Below are 19,314 nucleotides of genomic sequence, written 5' to 3' on the forward strand. Positions count from 1 at the left end.
CACTTTAGTCTGCAGTCAGTTTCTACTCCTGTGTTGATTCTGCATGCTGAAGATGATAACATCATACCATTTGAGTTGGGCAAAAAGGTACACTGAATGTAATTGCTTCTTTCACTATGTTATTCATAGAATGCAGGCTAGGGTTTATTTTGACACTTGTGATTTACTAACCAGCAGCAACATTCACAAGATTGGTAACAATGAAGGCAATCACTCAGTTGCATTTCCGCATCATAGGTTTCTTTCCTAAATGATTAAGATTTTTATTTCAACCACCCTATCCAGAAATTTGTTAGATTTGTGGTTATTTTTGAGTGTCTTTAATTTACCTTTAGCTAGTTTGAAATTGAATACTATTAATCTATGATTCGTGGTATAATTTGAAATAATATTCCAGATTTATTCTTTCTGTAATACTTACTATCTTGTACACCATCCTATGAGATTCCCTCTCAGTTTCATCCTTTCAAATAAAAGATAAACTTGTATTTTTAAAGCAATTTTATATTCTCAAAATTATTAGGAATTTTAATTCCCTACAATGGCACAGTCATCATCACAGGGACTGCTGTAGTTCAAGGACAAAATCCACCCATACCTCAGGGCAGCTGGGGTTGGGCAATAAACATGTGTTTGACAGCATTGCCTGCATCCCAAATGTTATGTATTGGGACCATAATGGTTGAACATAGTGAATTCTAGTATTTTACCAATACAGTACAAATTAAAAAGAGAAGGATGGGCCTGATAAATGATTTATAAATAAACAAATGCTTACTGAAAAAGCATTTGCAAATCACTTAGTCTACAAATGTCTCGTTATTTTGTTTTTTTTCCAAATGTTTGTACAGCTCTATGAAAGTCTACTGGAGTCACAGATATCGGGAAGACAAATAAAGTTTGTTGCATTTCCTGAATTTCTTGGATATAAGCATAACTACATTTATAAGGATCCACAATTGCCAGATATAATAAAGTAAGCTTTCACTTCAGTTATTAATTCAGGAAATAAGGATATGGTGTATCAAATAGTGTAACTTAATATTGAGATATGGGCTGGGATTCTCCCAAAAAAGTTCTAATTTATGGGAAATCTGGAGTAATTCATGCTGGTATTTTCAATGGGGGTTCACACTAAAATCTCCCACACTCTGTGCAATGCAGAGGCTACCAGTGTGAAATTATTAGGTTTTGGGAGCGGGGCTGGTTCCCACCCAGGAGGCTGGAACCATTAGGCCTCTACACATGCACAGTGTCCCCGAACTGTCAGCCTCCCTCTCTGCTGGCCAGCTCGATCACTGGTCAAGCTGGAACCTCCGTAGTGCTGATTGCAGCAATCCCCCAACCCCCAGCAGTGATGACCCCCTCCACTCACCCCTAGCCAGTTCTGATTGTTGGCCTTCCTTGTGCCTTGACTGGATCCCAATGCAGAGTGGCAGCGAGCTCCCCCCCCCCCTCCCGGCCCCACTGATCACCCCTTAAACCCTGTCCCCCAATGGGCAGTGTCTTGGTGTCCCCTGGGCATGGACACTTTTCCTTTGTGCAGTGCTGGGGGGCACAGGATAGCTCTGCCAGGGTGCCCATGCTCAAGGGGCACCAGCCCCTGCCGCCTGCTCGACTCCCATAGGAGGTCCCGATTCCCCCCCCCCCCACCTTGGTTCAGTCCAGCAATGTCGTTCCACTAGCTCCCCAAAAGTGGGGGGGCTAGTTTGAACCCTGTTGGAGTGAAATACTCCTGGCAGGGTGGGAGATGCTTGCGGGCCCGGAGAATTCAGTCCTGGGACTGCTAATTGCATTTAAATAGTATGTTAAATACTATTTAAATGCAAGTCCCGCCTCCCAGCTGATTTCTGCTAGAAATCCGGACCTGGAAGAATGCTCACGGGAATCCTGCAAATCGGCTGACATGTGATTCTCCCAGCCCGTTGCACTAAAGAATTAACACAGCGGGATGGGAGAATTGCCCTCGTGATTTCTAAAGAAGTATTTTTGTGGCAATGATTAGTGAAACTGTGATTGTTTTCCTTAGAGCAGAGTTCGTTAAGGTAGATTTATAAGACCATGTGAAATAGGAGCAGGAGTAGATATCACAACCTATCAAGCCTGCTCCACAATAATGGCTGAACTTGGGCTTCAACTCTATTTTCCTGCCTGCTCCCTATATCCTTTAATTCCCTGAGAGACCAAAAATCTGTCTATCCTGGCCTTAAATGAATTCAGTATTAGGGCATTCACAATCCTCTGGTTTTCATTTGTTTTCTGGTTTGTATATGAAATCTTAAGCATGCATCATCTTAGCATCTGTATTTCAAAGGCCTGTTTTCTTCTACGAATCTGTATTACTGTCCAGGTTTTGAGGTGTACAGGAAAGTGAAAGAATGTAGTAAATGAAGAGCCATTTCCTTATTAAATGCTTGAGTTTTCTTGTTAACACATCATTCATCAAGAAGAAATTACTTCTGACCATCTCTATCCGTCTGATTTCGCCATTGCATCTGTTACATTCTGTTATTATTTGTTCTAAGTAGGCACATTTTACTGTCTTGTAACAGTGTGGCGCAATTAATTTTAATGTTCACTTTTGTTTCTTCTAATGTACTCCTTCCGACTACCGGTTTTCTCTTCTTGGTGTTCATACTCAATCCACATGCCAAGCTTCTCGATTCACTTAGTCTACAATATTTTGTTGACTAGTGTTATAATCTATATAAGCACCCATTGCATGCCCTTCATCAACCTTCTCTGTTTGTTCATCAAAGAATTCAATTAGTCGAGCATAGTCTATCTTTAGGAATCCATCCTGGCTAGCCTTAATCTCCAGAGGGGGAGCTTGGCTGCCATTTCGCAAGGTACCCTGATCTCTCAGTACATTGGGAGACCCTCCCATGTTCCATCAACATTGGACCCCCCTTCATCAGCAGCATGTTCTCCTCCTTTCATCGGCAGCATGCCCCCCCCCCCCCCCCCCAGTGGGGTTGCCCACATCAGGATATCAGGGCCCTCTCAATGGGTTGCCTAGCTGAACTCATGCTCCCCCTCCCCAATCTTAACATGCCCCCATTCCCCCCTGTCATTTCCTCCTTTGCGATCCACCCCTGCACAACCCTTCTGCAGAGCCCCCTCCTATCATTGCCCCCATCCCCTGACACTGCCTTGGCACACCAATGCCTGATGTCCACTGTCCGGGTGTCTGCTGACCATTGTCTGATTATGCCCTCCCTGACCATCCTGGAACCTCGATGGCCTCTGAGCACCCACCCCACCACCACCACCCACCCACCCACCCAGTGGTGTGCCCAGTGATTCCTTACTGCATGATGCCTTGCTGGAGAGGTGGGAAGCATTAGGAGCGGTGGAAGCAAATGGGCCAATCTCCCTAATGATATTGAAATTCAGTGACTCTCAGCTAATAAGTTTGCTACCTTTCTGGGTGCAAAGTGATTGACCCCACTCAGAAAGGGGAGATCAGAAACTGTTTTGTGCCGGGTCCAAATCGGATTTTTAACTTCATGCACCATTTTCCCAGCTTGCTGCATTGATTGCTGGGCATAGAAAAACCACACCTGATGCTGCTTAATCTTCCAGTAATTGGATTTTTGAACACTGGATTCTTTCTTTCCTGTATAGATATTTTTTCACTAGTATAGCTCACATGTCTTTCAGTTATTGCCACTGTGGATCTTTATTTGTAATCATTAGGATCAGCCATCATATTAAACTATCTGCCCCGCAGTAGAATAGATTCTTCAAACAACTGATGTGTATAAGGTTCAGAAAAGTTGATTGTGGGATTATGTTTCAAGTACAGCAAACCATAGTTTTAGATTTGCTGCTAGCAGGATTTATGAATGCTGCCTTTAGTGCATGTTTAAGGAACTGGGTGACTGCTGTTGCCAGAAGCGTCTTTGGGTTGAACATCCATCCAAATATAGCATCAGGTGGAAAAAAAATCAATTTGCTATTGCTGCCAATACCATTCATCATCTATTCTATACTTACGAGATACCTGAGTGTGATATTGATTAGACTGCCATCGTTATTGATTGGTCCTTAAAACCTAAAATGTAGCTCCAAATAAGGAACAGCAAAGCTCACAAAATAGAAAATAGGAATCTACATCCTCTAGATGTGTTTTTTGTGTGATGTGACTGCAATACTAGAAAGTTAAGTAAATAGAATTCGACATAAAGTTTGGTTTTCTATAAAGTTGTGCAGATTATTAATCCCATGTTATAAAGATTGTGTTTGAATAATTAGATTATGCCTTTCTCAATTTTAGAGACTTTATCAAGACCACAGATATTGAACTTGAGCACTGCTAATGACCGTACAGTTCTGTCGTATGTATTACAGATTTATTTTGTACATTCTGAGACTGCTCGTTTCACTAGCTGTAAATAATTGTATACTGCAATTTGTTTTCATTAAAATCTGAATAAAATAGCTCTTGGATTGTTTTATATGGAGAACAGTAGTTTATCTCCCAATTGTAAAACAATTCACCTTGAGTTAAGATACTGACTTGATCAAGTGTTTTGGTGAGTGCAATTGCAAGGGCAATATTTAACTTCAGTGAACAGGATTCATTTTGTTTCTGGAGATCTACAGCATAATTTCTGCCTCACCTGATAGGTTATTGCCATAGTTTACAATGGCTATTTATATGAAATTTAAGTCATAATATTTTAAACATGAAGCTGTGCAGTCCAAGATTGATTGTTTTTCACCTTTGGACACTGAGCTAAATGTGATCAGATTCAGAATGAAAAGCCTTTTTGTCAAAGCTTCTCTATCAATGATTTTCTGTAGTAACACTCTTGATAATAGGCACAGATCTGCAATAAAGTTTGCCATTTGGCAATACCAATTTAGAGAAGCCATTAAGAATCTGTTGAGAAAGGTGGCAAATCCACAGTAGTGAAGTAGAGGACTTCCTCTAAGATTGTATTCAGGCACATTATTGGGCAGAACACCTGTGCGTTTGAGTATGCTGTACCACATGTGGCAAAAACTGATCATGCTTGAATCCCTGATGTGAAAATGTATTTCATTCCTCATTTTGAACATCATACTAGAAACTCCAAAATAGGAGTGGGACCAAAATTACATAAATCTTTTTAAAATTTCATAATAGGGAGTTTAAGGAGACATGAAAAATTGCTAAACAGTTAATGTAAAACTAGTTTGTATCCAAAACAGTTGCAGTGAAGATGAAATTAATTTTGTATTTCAGTTTTACAATCTGTTTTGTGGAGTTGCCAGCATTGGACTGGGGTAGGAACAGTAAATAGTCTATATTATTATATAAAATGTGCTTTAGGAAGACCATTATCTATGTTGCCGCCTTATTTCCCCTCTTCTGAAGATGACAATTTGTGGAGATGCACAATACTCGTGATTTTTGTCCAATGTCTTGCCAAATTACCATTCTTGCATTAACTCAGACAATCAACATTGGCACATTAGAGGGGAATGACCCAAGTTCAGGAAAGCAGGATGTAGAAATGGTTTGGATTGAGGTGAGAAGTGAAAAGGGCAGGAAATCACTCATGAGAGTGGTATACATGCCCCTTAATTGTAACTACAGGGTAGGATGAAATATAGAAGAGATAATGGGAGCATGTCAGAATCATGATAATCAGTGATAATCATGGGGGGTTTTAATCTTCATGGTATTGTGATTGTCCCTTTAAGGATCCATATGCAAAGTATCACATGATCCAGCGTACCAATTGGAGAGTAGGGTGGGGATCACCTAAGGGAGTTGGGCTTCTGTTCCAGAACAGAATGTGGGTAGCACAGTGGTCAGCACTGCTGCCTCTCAGCTCCAGGGATCTGGGTTCAATTCTGGCTTCAGGTGACTGTCTGTATGGAGTTTGCACATTCTCCCCATGTCTCTATGGGTTTCCTCCCACAATCCAAAGATGTGTGGGTTAGGTTGGCCATGGTAGGCTGACCTTAGTGTCAGGGGATTAGCAGGGTAAATATGCGGGGTTAGAATCTTTTGGGATAGGTTCTTGGCACAGCATGTTCTGGAGCCAACCAGAGAGCTGACTATACTAGATAGAATTAATTAATGACCTCATAATGAAGGCGTCCCTTGGTAGTAGGGATCCTAATACGATTGAATTTTACATTTCACTTTGAGGGAGTGGGTTTAAACTAAAATAATGGCAATTATGAGGGCATGAAAGCAGAGCTAGCAAAAGTAAACTGGCAAATGAGGTTTGCCAGTTTGAAAGGGATGCGGTGGCAGATATTTAAAGGGATATTTCAGAATGCACAGAATAGACAGTGTTAAAATGAGAAAGAAAAATTTCAATGTGAGGACCTACCATTCATGGCTAGCTAAAAAAAGTTAAAGATAATATTAAAAGAAAAAGCATAGAATTATAAGGGCAAAAGATTGGACAGAATATACTGAACAGCAAAGGATGACAAAATTATTAACCAGGAGGGATTAATTAAAGTACAAGTGACACGTCAACTAGAATTATCAAGATGGATAGTTGGCATAGTAGAGTTTAAAGATGTGCAGCTTAGGAACATTGGCCATGCTAAGTTGCCCTTCATGTCCAAAGATGTGTAAATTTGGTAGATTAGCTATGATAAATGCGTACGGTTACAGGGATAGGCAGAGGGGAGGGCCTGGATGCAATGCTCTTTTGGAGAGTTGTTGTAGACTTGGGCTGAATGGTCTGTCTGCGATTCTGTGGAATTTCCATAAGTATTTAAATAAAAGAATTAACAAAGTGAATGTCCTATAGAAAGCAAGTCTAGGAAATTAATAATGTAAGTAATATGGCAGATTAAGTGAACAGGTATTTTGCATCGGTCTTCACTTTAGACAATACAAGTAACATTCCAGAAATAGCTGTAAATCAGGAAATGGAAGGAAAGGAAGAACTCAGGAAAGTTAAATCACCATGGAAATAAGTGATATTGAGCAAACTGTTGTTAGTTGTGGGCCAAGAAATTCAAATCCTGATGGACTTCCTTGTGGGGTCTTAAGGAGTGGCTACTGAAATAGTTGATGCCCTGGTTTAATTTTTCAAAATTCCTTAGATTCAGGGAAGATTTGAAACTGGATTCTCTGACATCACCCACAGCTGGGATTCTCCAGTCCTGCTACAGTGAACAGAGATTTTGGCTTATGCCAAGTGGCAGTGAACGGCCAGAGAATTCTGGCCTCGATTAGATAGAAAAATAAAAATGATAATTCTTTTACTCAAAAAGGGAGGGAGACAGAAAGCTGGAAATTACAGACTAGTTTGCTTGATGTATGTCAAATGGAAAATATTGAAAGCTATGAAAGATATTGGGGTGATTCTTCCAAAAAAAACCCCAACAGTTGAGAAAACAGGAGATTTTCCCACCTGATTTTTAGGTGTACTTAGTTTTACACATTTCTGGCATTTGTGTTCCACAGAATGCCTCAGGGATTCATCCTGGTAAAGGGGCAGGCAAGGTCCAATCCCACATGACAGGCCAGCCTCGATCACTCGCTTCTGTGCAGCCTGGATCACCTCTGTGCGCTCTGTCTTGCTGATCCCACTGCAGAGTGCACAACAGCCCACCCCTCTTCCCCCCAACCAGCACCACCGATTGGCCTTGCCCTCTTGATACTGCCTAGTGCTCAATGGGCAGTGCCAGTGTGTCTGGTGGGCACTGCCCAAGGAGCATCCCTCTTGCCCCCAACCTCCCGGGGGACCTCAGCTTCTGTCCCCACCAGCGGGGTGATCACACCTGGTTCCCCCTTGAATGTGACCAACTTTAATCTCTGCTGGTGGAAACCTCTCCTAGCAGGGCAGGGTGGTTTGTGACACTAGCAAAACCAGGGACTGATCTGGGCTCACTACATAATGAAATTCAGATTTCAATATGGTAATAAGCCTCACCCCAATTTTTGGGGCACTTAGTAAACAATCATGACAATCAGGAAGGGTAGCATTAGATGTTAGGAACTAGAGATAGTTTTGAGTAAGTTATATTCATATTTATGGTATTCAAAACAAGATGTAGCTTTTGTTGAATTTATATTCTTCATTTAGAATCAGATCTCTACAGTGCAGAAGGCCATTCAGCCCATTGAGTTTGCACCAGCTGTCTGATAGTATCCTGTCCTTGTAACCCCATGTATTTACTCATCTAATCCCCCTAACCTACATATCTTTGGACACTAAGGGGCAATTTAGCCTAGCCAGTCCACCTAAATTGCACTTTTTGGACTCCTACCGTCTATTTTTATATTTCTAATTGGCTTTTCTTATTTATAGATTAAAAAGTCAAAGCTTGGGTCCAGTTTTGTTTACAGGTTTAGAGTTTTCTGAGAGGAAGTTAGCAAGTCTGAAGCTTTGTTTGTATACCTCTATTTTAATGACACTTACGATTCTAAAAGTAGAAAAATTGTTCTTTTGCTTCGCAACAGGAAACCAACAAACAGAGAGCGAGGGAGAAACAGAAAACTAACTTAGTTCAGTTGGAAGCAGGTGCCAGGAGGGACTGGGCAGAAGGAATTGCAGAAAGTAGATTTCCCAAAGGAACAGGAGATAGTCCTAAAAAAACAGGGAATGGGGTAAAAGGGTCAGGAAGACACTTAATTTACGGAATAAGAACAAGAATCTGAATAAGGTCCTGTTCAGTGAAATTAAAGTAAGGAGCAGATGAAAAGGTTCCAAATTAAAAAGAGGAAGCTGCGATGACCAGAATCAAGACAAAAATGGTCTTGCAAGTAGCCAGAAAATTCAAGGAGCAGCCAAAGGGTAGTGACTCCTTACAATGGACTTGCATATAGGTATTGTCTGTTGGTGTGGATGAGAATCTGAGAGTATATGTGGAAGGCAAAGTTTGAATGCATATGGCGATCCAGGGAAGAGGAACATCAAAAGTTGGATCTTTGTTGAAGAGAAAGTGAAACTGTATTTTGGGAGGAAATTCCAAGACAAATTCTACAAGAATGAAGGTTGGAAACCTTTGTGTGAAAGGCAGTTTCTGTGAGACCAGTTGGCTCATTGAGGAAATTGGTGCTTTCCATTAGTTGTAGACTCATCTAGCACAAAGTAAAATAGTTGTGGTCATTGGAGTCCTTTTGTAGCCCAAAATACCGTACATTTTGTGTGTCTGTTTTGGGTGCAAATTGAAAATTTCTCCTGATGATTTTACATGTGTTGCCACGTGTGTGCTCTGTCCTTTCGCACTGTAGAGGGGGATTGAATATAAAAGTAGGGAGGTCTTGCTGCAGCTGTATAGGGCATTGGTGAGGCCGCAGCTGGAGTACTGTGTGCAGTTTTGGGCGCCGCACCTGCGCAAGGATATTTTGGCCCTGGAGGGAGTGCAGAGGAGGTTTACTCGGCTGATACCGGAGTTGAGGGGATTGAGCTATGAGGAGAGGCTGAATAAACTAGGCTTGTACTCGTTAGAGTTTAGAAGAATGAGGGGAGATCTCATTGAGACGTATAAGATGATGAATGGGATGGATAGGATAGAGGTGGAGAGACTCTTCCCGCTCAAAAAAGACAGTAGGACTAGGGGGCACAGCCTCAAGATAAAGGGGAGGCGGTTTAGAACGGAGTTGAGGAGGAACTTCTTCACTCAAAGGGTGGTGAATCTCTGGAATTCTCTGCCCGTTGAAGTGGTGGAGGCTGCCTCGCTAAATATTTTTAAGAAGCGGGTTGATGGGTTCTTGATAAGAGAGGGGATTAAGGGTTATGGGGAGAGGGCGGGAAAGTGGAACTGAGCCACAACAGATCAGCCATGATCTTATTGAATGGCGGGGCAGGCTCGAAGGGCTAGATGGCCTACTCCTGCTCCTATTTCTTATGTTCTTATGTTCTTAATTACCCCAGTGAGAAGAGGGCAACTGAGCACTTATGTAGATTTATTTTACATGAAATACATGAATAAACAGTATACAGTTTGTGAGATTCATTCAATTCGTTACCACTTTGCATAAAATAACAAAATACATAACTCTTCCATTATTATAAACCAAACCCATTTAGAAGTTAGCTGTTCCTCTATTAGAGGCTGTGTGTATTTATATGTAAACCTGTGACTGCCATCTGACTACTTTCAATTCTGGATGCTGAAGATTGGTTGCTGCTGATGCTAGTACAGAATGGGTGGGAAAAATTAAACAAATAAGACTCGAAGGCAGCAAATCAAACTCTGGTGAGATGTAGGGTGGGGGAGGTGCCAAGGTAGGGTAGAATTTTGTGGGTCAGGATGGAGTGAACAGCCTTGAATTTTCTGCTCAAGTCCTGGGAATGGGACTTGAACCTTGTGACTCAGAGGTAACACTGCTACCAACTGAGCCACAAAAGACAGAAAAAAAACATGCAGCTGGCATTGGGAGCAGGTTAGACTAGAGTGTGGAGTTTTTGGTGAGAATGAGTAGCATCAATATTCTTAAATTTTGACTCATTCCTGATGATGCTGGACAAAGATTCAGATAATATGATAAATCTGGTTTTGTCAAAATCTATTTGTTACCTCTGAATGGAAACATTGTAGAACTGAGTGCTTCACAACAGAAGCATGGACAATGATTTAGTAAGTAGACTACTGAATATAAGCTTTTTAGAATGTAAGCAATATATAAGATTGTAAACACTTCTGGAGCAGAAGTCAACATAAAAATCTGTTGTTCATGACAGGACTTTCGAAAACCAAGGACAGAAAATACAGCAGTATTGAGAATTGCCTTATCAAAGCAAGGATGACAACGTCAGATTCCATTTATTCATAGAATCCCTACAGTGCAGAAGGAGGCCATTCAGCCAATTCAACCTGCACTAACAACAATACCACCAGGCCCTAACCCCATAACCCAGGTTAATCTGCCTGATACTAAGAGGCAATTTATCATGGCCAATCAACCTAACTGGCATATCTTTGAAGTGTGGGAGGAAACTGGAGCACCTGGAGGAAACCCACGGCGAGAACATGTGAACTCCACACAGTCATCCGATGCTGGAATTGAACCCAGCTCCCTGGAGCTGTGCAGCAGCAGTGCTAACCACTGTGCCACCATGGTGATTGAACAAACAAATATTTTAGGTATCCATGTATCTATAGCTTGGAAAATCACCTGGAACTGTAAATAATTGTGCTTTAGTTAACCATCTTGGAAAGTTAAAACATTGTTTTTTTAAGTAAAAATGTGATTGGACATCAACTCTTATCTACTTTTGAAAGTTAAACTGCATTTAATAAAAATATAGAATAGGCTTTTATGAGAAACACAGGCAAAAACATTTACTGTGCAGTATTTCAGAAATTAAGCCCTGTAATTATCAAAAACTTGAACTGTAAATCGCAAACAATATTAGGCATTGTAAAATGCTAAATTTTAAATTAAGACACTTTATTTGGTTGAAATTGATAAAGGCCAGCCAAACTGCTGCATACTTCCCCTCCATGCCTTTAATTGTATAAAGTAATGTATTCAAAACTTCACACTGGTGTACTAGATATCCTGTGAATCATTAGGAGCAGGAATCTGCAAGGCTTTGGGTTCAACACCCCAGATATCACGCGCATACTCAGCAATAGCGCGATCGCTGGAGAACTTCCCAGAAGAAGCAATGTTTTTAATTACTATTTTGGTCCATTCTCTTGGGTTCTGTAAAAATGTACAGATAGACAAAACATAAAAAAGTCATTTTTTTCTGTTAGATGTATTATCTGATCAATTACAAAGTTTCACCATTCACACACCTTAACATAGGGCAACCCGATACATGAAAACATCAGTCCTTTGGGTAATAAAGTTCAGTTCTCAGGTTTTGTGGAAAGGAGAGTGGACAGAGGATTTTTGCACCTCCATTAAGCCATCCTCCCCATAATGGATCTACCAGTACAGTATTGCAAGAGAATTGAGGATAAAAGGGGGTGTCCTGCCTTTTCATCTCAGTTTCCTCCTTGTGTTTCTATGTGCTGTTCAAACATATTGACAATTCAAAAATTGAACAACAAAGCTTATTCCCCACCTCAGACTGTGGAGTCTTGGAGTCGAGTGGAGAAATCTAAAGAGAATGGGGTAGCAGGTAAGTAGTTTTTCCTCTTACCTCAACTAACTCTCTCGGCTTTAAAAATGCTAAACCCTGAAACTGGCAGTCAAGGCCACATTTATGATCTCACAAGGGCAAGCCTGCATTTGTGGTGTATTTGTTCTATACCAATGACTACAAACTCTAGACACTGAGTTACTTTCAATAGTCCCAGATCTGAGGAGCCACAGAAAGATGTGGCTCCTGGATGTCTATTTTTTGTCTGTACTGAAATAGTGGGTAGGACATTTCAGTTTTGTAGTGAATGTACACTGCTTCTCACCATATTGGAAGCATCGAAACTTGTAGACATGCCTCCATCAAATTTCTACACACATGTTCCATCTTTCACACTATTACTACTTATTACTTGCCTTTTACCAACTTGCAGCCTATTTTCCTTGTATTTTACTCCATCCAAGGTTTTGTTTTTAAGAGTGATCAAAGCATTCAATACATTGATAGTTTTAAATGCCATACACTAGATTATTTGTTATATATAAAGACTGATATTAAGGATAGCTCTGGAATATTTAGCTGCTTATCCATTTTAAATGTAAAAGTTTGGATCAACAATTGTGTCGGGAGTACGGTATTCTGACCTGGTATAACTGGTTGACTTTCTCTTGAGTGTGGACATATGATTCAAAATCAGCAAACACTTTGAACCTGGACATGAATAGTAATTTGAAACACCATTAAAACATAAGAACAAAAGGTTGTTACAAATTAGAGTTGTACTTTACAGGCTTGAACTTGCTTAGCTTTTCTAACAATTATTAGGAAATCTAGGTGTCAAGGAACACCTTTTACATCCCACTTCTGAAGCTCTGCAAATATATACGCTCTCTTCTTCAAAGATACTATTGGATGAAACATTATTGAAGCACAGCTGCTGAGGTCACAATAAGGGTTTAAGAGCCTTTACTCCCAGATCAGGAATACAGTGAATTACTGAGCTGAGGCCTGGTGGACATGAAGCTCAGCATCTTTTTAACTGTTGACTTCCTGATCGTTAGCAAAGCTGAAAATTTAGATATCAGGCTATTCAACCCTTTGCCTGGTGCAGCTACAAAATAAATTCTTCCTCCCGTTGGAATGGGTACAACAGTTTTGCCAAAACCACATTGGTGAACTCCGAAACACATTGGGATGATTCTCCTGTCCTGGTTCGCTGCGCTGCTCTGTAGCACAGCGGATTGGGGGAAATCAGCGGAGGACTCGTAGCGGGACTCGCGAGCAGCGTCCGGCCAATTGCAAGTTTCCCAGGCAAAGTTTATCAGCATAATCAGTTTGCGTCAGAAGTCCGTGCGAGGCTGATTACCATATTGTAATCCCAAATTCAATATGATTAGTAAACTATGATGGTAGTCTCTGGGCCCACTAGTGTCTCCCCCGGCCCGCTGAGTGAGGTTCCCACCAGCGGGTATTACAGTGGTCCCCATCAACTGGAACGAGGCATGATTACCCCGCTGTTGGGAACAGAGTCTTTTGTCCAAAAAGCAGTATGTTGAACCAAGTAGAATCTGAAACAACTGTTTAATTGAAGTTTCAATTATAATTGGTCTTATGCCTTCAACTGTCATTAATTATCAATTATCAGAAGATTGTCAGGTCGTGAATAAACTACCTAAAGAGTAATGCTTTATTCAGTTTCAGGCTGTAACACAATCTTGAATGACATATAATAGGATATAAAATGATACAGCACAGAAAAAGGCCATTCAGGCCATTGTGTACGTGCTGGCTTTTTTGAAGAACTACACAATTAAACCAACTCCCTTTTCCTTATAGCTCTGTAAAGTACTTTTCTTCAACTATCTATCCTATTTTCTTTTGAATGTAAATATTGAAACTGCTCTGCCACCCTTCTAGGGAATGCTTTGAAATCCCAGAGTCAGCAAATTGCTCATATTTTGGAGCTCGCTGATTTCGTTTCCAGATCACAAGTTACTTCGTTGTCTCTTCCATCTCTTTTGCCATTCACCTGAAATCTAGGTCCTTTGGTTACTGACCTTATTGCCATTTTCTTCTTATTTTTTCAATCAAAACTCTTCTTAATGTTCTCTGCTCAAGATGAACAATGATGTGGAGATGTCAGCATTGGACTGGGGTAAGCACAGTAAGAAGTCTCACAACACCAGGTTAAAGTCCAACAGGTTAATTTGGTAGCACAAGCCACTAGCTTTCAGAGTGCTGCTCCTTCATCAGGTGAGTGGGAATTCTGTTCACAAACAGGGCATATAAAGACACAAACTCAACTTAAAAAAATAATGGTTGGAATGTGAGTCTTTTACAAGTAATCAAGTTTTAAAGATACAGACAATGTGAGTGGAGAGAGGGTTAAGCACAGGTTAAAGGGATGTGTATTGTCTACAGCCAAGACAGTTAGTGAGATTTTGCAAGTCCAGGCAAGTTGTGAAGGTTACAGATAATAACCCCCACAATTTGCCTGGGTTTGCAAAATTTCACTAACTATCCTGTCTGGAGACAATACACATCTCTGTAAGCTGTGCTTAACTTTCTCTCCACTCACATTGTCTGTATCTTTAAGACTTGATTACTTGTAAAAGACTCACATTCCAACCATTATTTTGTAAGTTGAGTTTGTTTCTTTATATGCCCTGTTTGTGAACAGAATTCCCACTCATCTGATGAAGGAGCAGCACTCTGAAAGCTTATGGCTTGTGTTAACAAATAAACCTGTTGGACTTTAACCTGGTGTTGTAAGACTTCCAAGGTGAACCATGTCAGCTTCCCAAATAATTTAAGCCATTGTTTTTGTGATTTCCAGGAGAGCAGACTTTTTTCTGTCAACCCAGCTCAGTGGCACACCAACCTTGTAGGGGCACATTTCAAATCATAGAAAGGCTCACGGTAGTTCTGGTCAGAGTTTTCCACACATGCACAATATGAAATACAGAATAAAAGATTGTTCTGTGTGTACTCATACAGGCGATGCAATGTATTTAGCCATACACAACTATAATAAAGCCCACCAAACGGCAGAGACTTTCATACAGGCCAATTTCTATCTCCAAGATCAGTCCAGTTGGAACTAGATCCATTGGAAGACAATTGTTGCAGAAGACTTCAACACTGTGAGTATATATATTTTTATATTTTTTTTCATGAGAAAATAAGCAATAGAGAAATGGTGGGACAAAATGATTGGTGTTGACAATAGGCAAAAGATATGGGTATCAGGACTTGAACAAACACTACAAGTACAAAATAAATTAGAAATATAGACAAATAAGGTGCCAAAGCCAACATGAGAAAGTTGCAAAGCCTGGAGAAAAAGAATCATGAAGCTGAATATAATTTGCTCCAAAACATGTTTGGAAAGGGGATTGAGCTATGAGGAGAGGCTGAATAAACTAGGCTTGTACTCGTTAGAGTTTAGAAGAATGAGGGGAGATCTCATTGAGACGTATAAGATGATGAATGGGATGGATAGGATAGAGGTGGAGAGACTCTTCCCGCTCAAAAAAGACAGTAGGACTAGGGGGCACAGCCTCAAGATAAAGGGGAGGCGGTTTAGAACGGAGTTGAGGAGGAACTTCTTCACTCAAAGGGTGGTGAATCTCTGGAATTCTCTGCCCGTTGAAGTGGTGGAGGCTGCCTCGCTAAATATTTTTAAGAAGCGGGTTGATGGGTTCTTGATAAGAGAGGGGATTAAGGGTTATGGGGAGAGGGCGGGAAAGTGGAACTGAGCCACAACAGATCAGCCATGATCTTATTGAATGGCGGGGCAGGCTCGAAGGGCTAGATGGCCTACTCCTGCTCCTATTTCTTATGTTCTTATGTTCTTATGAAAGGAGAAAGAGAAGAGCTGCTAGAACTGGGAATGAGTGAAGAGAAGATGACTACTGCTAAAATAAGAGGGAGATAGAATTGAGTCTTCATTTTTGGGAAAAACAGACAGGAAAGAGATGTCATTAATAATGTTTAAAAGGAATTACCTATCATGGTGAAAAAGCATATTCAGAATATCGCTGAAAAGTTGCGGTTGGTTTGGAGAAAAATATCCACTTGCAATCTGATTGACCACCGCTTTCAATTCTGGCAATTTTTCATAATATTGCGAAGCATTGTATCTGAAAAAAAATCAACATCAATTAGCAACAAATAATCTAATGTCCTGTTGCAGAAGACCATTAAACACACTTTGAAGTTGATAAACAGCAAGATATTTAATGGCATTTAAATCACATTTCTTCTATTTACCAATTAACTTTTGTTCCCAATCTTTGCACATAATCTTGGATGCTTTTTTTAACATTAGCCTTTTCCAATTGCTGCCATTTCTTAACTGCCCTGCCATGTATCTATAATTCTTCCCATACCATCAGAGTCAATATTACATTAATTAGTTCCTATTGGAAGGAATCCAAAAACTGCAATTTTGCTAGAGCTTCTTAAGCCACACTCTGGCTGCCTTGATGTCAAGGGCAGTCACTCTCATCTCAGTGGTTGAGTTCAGCTCGTGTCTATGTTTGAACCAACGCTGTAATGAGATCAGGAGTTGAGCGGCCCTGGCAGAATCCAAACTGGCCATAGTGATAAGTTACTGCTGAGTGCGTACCACTTGATGATGTCTTCCATCATTTTGCTGATGATTGAGAGGTGACTGATTGGCTGAGCTGGATTATCCTGCTTCTTATGGACAAGATGTTCCTGGGCAATTTTCACATTGCTTGGTAGATGCCAATGTTGTAGATGTACTGGAATAGCTTGGTTAGAGGCACAGCTAGTTCTGAAGTGCACATATTCGGTGCTATTGCTGAAAAGTTGTCAGGGCTCATAGCCTTTGCTGTATCCAGTGCTTTCAGCCATTTCTTAATATCACATGGAGTGAATTGAATTGACTGAAGACTGGCATCAGTGATGCTGGGGACCTCAGCAGGAGGCAGAGATAGATAATCAACTCGGCACTTCTGGTTGAAGATGGTTGCAAATACTTCAGCCTTGATTTTTGCACTAATGTGCTGGGCACCCTATCATTGATTATGGGATGTTTGTGGAGCCTTCTCTTCCAGTTGGTTGTTTAATCATCCACCATCATTCATGATTGAATGTGGCAGGACTGCAGAACTTAGATCTGCTCCATTGGATGTGGGATTGCTTAGAAATATTGCTTTGCTGCTTCCTTTGTTTGGCTTGCAAATAGTCATGTGTTATAGCTCCACCAAGCTGACACCTCATTTTTAGGTATGCCTGATGTTGCTTCTGGCATGCCATATGGGCAGCATTGTGGCATGGTGGTTAGCACTGTTGCCTCACAGCATCAGGGACCCGGGTTCAATTCCTACCATGGTTGACAGTCTGTGTGGAGTTTGCACATTCTCCCCACGTCTGTGTGGGTCTCCTCTGGACCCTCCCACAGTCCAAAGATGTGCAGGTTAGATGGATTGGCCATGCTAAATTGTCCCTTAGTGTTTAAAGATCTATAGGTTAGGTGGATTAGCCATGGTATATGGATGCGGTTACAAGGATAGGGTAGTGGAGGGGCTTCGAGCCTGGGTAAGATGCTCATTCGGAGAGTCGGTGCAGACTCAATGGACCAAATGGCCTCCTTTTGCACAGTAGGGATTTTATGATTTTATACTCTATCCTCTTTGTTGAACCAGGGTTGGTCCCCTGACTTAATGGTAGCGTGGGGAATATGTTGGGCCATGATGTTGCAGATTGTGGCTGTATACAATTCTGCTGCTTCTTATGGCCCATGGTGCTTCACAGATGCCCAGTTTTGAATTTCCAGAACTGTTTGAAATTTATCCCATTTAACACATGGTAGTGCCACACAATGGACAGTATCCTCAAGGTAAAGATAGACTTTGTCTTGACAAGGACTGTGCAGTGCTCACTCCTTCCAAAATTGTCCTGGAGATACATCTGCTATGGCAGATAGATGGGATGAACTCAAGTATGATTTTCCCTCTTGTTGGTGCTCTCACCACCTGACCATGACCCAGGGTAGCAGGTATGTCTTCAGGACTCGGCCAACTCAGTCAGTAGTGTTGTTACTGAGCCATTCTTGGTGATGGACATTGAAATCCTCCACCCAGAGCACATCCTCAGTGCTTCCTCCAAGTGATGTTCAACTTGGAGGAATACTGTTTCATTAGTCGAGGGGGCACGGCACATGGTAATCATCTGTGGGTCCATGTTTGACCTGATGCCACAAGATTTATTGGGGTCCATCAACAATATTGACAACTCCCAGGTCAATGTTTTCTTGACTATATAGCTTTTTGACACCACAAGCCAGGTTCGATTCCTGGCTTGGGTCACTGTCTGTGTGGAATCTGCACATTCACCCCATGTCTGTGTGGGTTTCCTCCAGGTGCTTCAGTTTCCTTCCACAGTCTAAAGGTCACCACCTTTGGTGGTAGAGGACAAACTGGGGACCTGGTGGTGCTGTCAGGGACATTGTCATATTCACAGAATCATACTTTACAGACAATGTTAAGCTGTTTTGAGTTTGTGGGGACAGCTCTCCTGATGTTAGTAAGGAGGACTTTGCAAGTTGAGGGCTGGGTTATTGTCATTTCAGAGATCAGTAATGGGTGATCCATCTGGTTTAATTCTTTTTTGTAATGGCTTACTGGGCCATTTGAGAATAGACCAGGTCAGGTAAGGATGGCAGATTTTCTTAGTGGGTTTTAATGCATTTTTATTACAATTGACAATCATGTTGTGGTCACCATTTGACTAGCTCTTAATTCCAAATTAATTACTTGAATTGAAATTCCACCAGCCGCCATGTATTATTAGTCCTGTGACCATACCACTATGACACAGTCTTCCCCATCTAAATGATCTGATCACAGGCAAAACTATTTCAATTTCTTCTTTGTATCCTTCACCAGCCACTTTGGCAACTCGCTACAGTCCCATTTTCTTCTGAACTATCTCTGAAAGTCATCAAAGTGGTAACAGAGAATGTTGGAAAATGCAGGTGCACAAACTCTACCCCACCTCACTGAACTGCCAGAATAATTTTGGCCTTAGATCAGTTTAAGTTTATTTATTAGTGTCACAGGTGGGCTTACATTAACACTGCAATGAAGTTACTGTGAAAATCCCCAAGTCATCACACTTCGGAGCCTGTTTGAGTACACTGAGGGAGAATTTAGCATGGTCAATGCACCTAACCAGCATGTCTTTCGGACTGTGGGAAGAAACCAGAGCAGCCGACGGAAACCCACACCCATGTGGGAGAACATGCAGTCTCCACACAGACAGTCTCCACACAGAC

At 41.2% G+C, this 19,314-nt stretch overlaps 2 protein-coding genes across 11 annotated transcripts in view; one reads left to right on the forward strand and one right to left on the reverse strand.

The window, feature by feature from the left end:
• The window catches only part of LOC145352593 (lysophosphatidylserine lipase ABHD12-like), a 32,088-nt gene extending 20,685 nt beyond the window's left edge, over positions 1 to 11,403 (forward strand). For 5 of the 7 annotated variants that reach the window (XM_080202675.1, XM_080202673.1, XM_080202669.1 and 2 more), the window contains 3 exons: positions 9 to 87; positions 852 to 976; positions 4,280 to 4,445. In XM_080202675.1, the coding sequence (XP_080058801.1) occupies positions 9 to 87; positions 852 to 976; positions 4,280 to 4,322 (247 nt within the window). In that variant the 3' untranslated portion in view covers positions 4,323 to 4,445. Of the gene's footprint in view, positions 1 to 8; positions 88 to 851; positions 977 to 4,279; positions 4,446 to 10,655 lie in introns of those variants that run through there. The other 2 variants (XM_080202670.1, XR_013888554.1) reach the window with 2 other exon arrangements.
• A 46-nt stretch (positions 11,404 to 11,449) lies between these two features.
• Positions 11,450 to 19,314, reverse strand: part of pygl (phosphorylase, glycogen, liver) — a 94,658-nt gene continuing 86,793 nt past the window's right edge. For all 4 annotated transcript variants that reach the window (XM_080202666.1, XM_080202668.1, XM_080202667.1 and 1 more), the window contains 3 exons: positions 16,016 to 16,150; positions 12,653 to 12,719; positions 11,450 to 11,623 (listed from right to left, as the gene is read on the reverse strand). In XM_080202666.1, coding sequence (XP_080058792.1) covers positions 11,468 to 11,623; positions 12,653 to 12,719; positions 16,016 to 16,150 — 358 coding nt within the window. In that variant the 3' untranslated portion in view covers positions 11,450 to 11,467. The remainder of the gene's footprint in view (positions 11,624 to 12,652; positions 12,720 to 16,015; positions 16,151 to 19,314) is intronic.

The sequence above is a fragment of the Carcharhinus amblyrhynchos genome, chromosome 14, assembly GCF_965287045.1.
Source record: "Carcharhinus amblyrhynchos chromosome 14, sCarAmb.v2.hapA, whole genome shotgun sequence".
NCBI classification, from domain to species: Eukaryota; Metazoa; Chordata; class Chondrichthyes; order Carcharhiniformes; family Carcharhinidae; genus Carcharhinus; species Carcharhinus amblyrhynchos.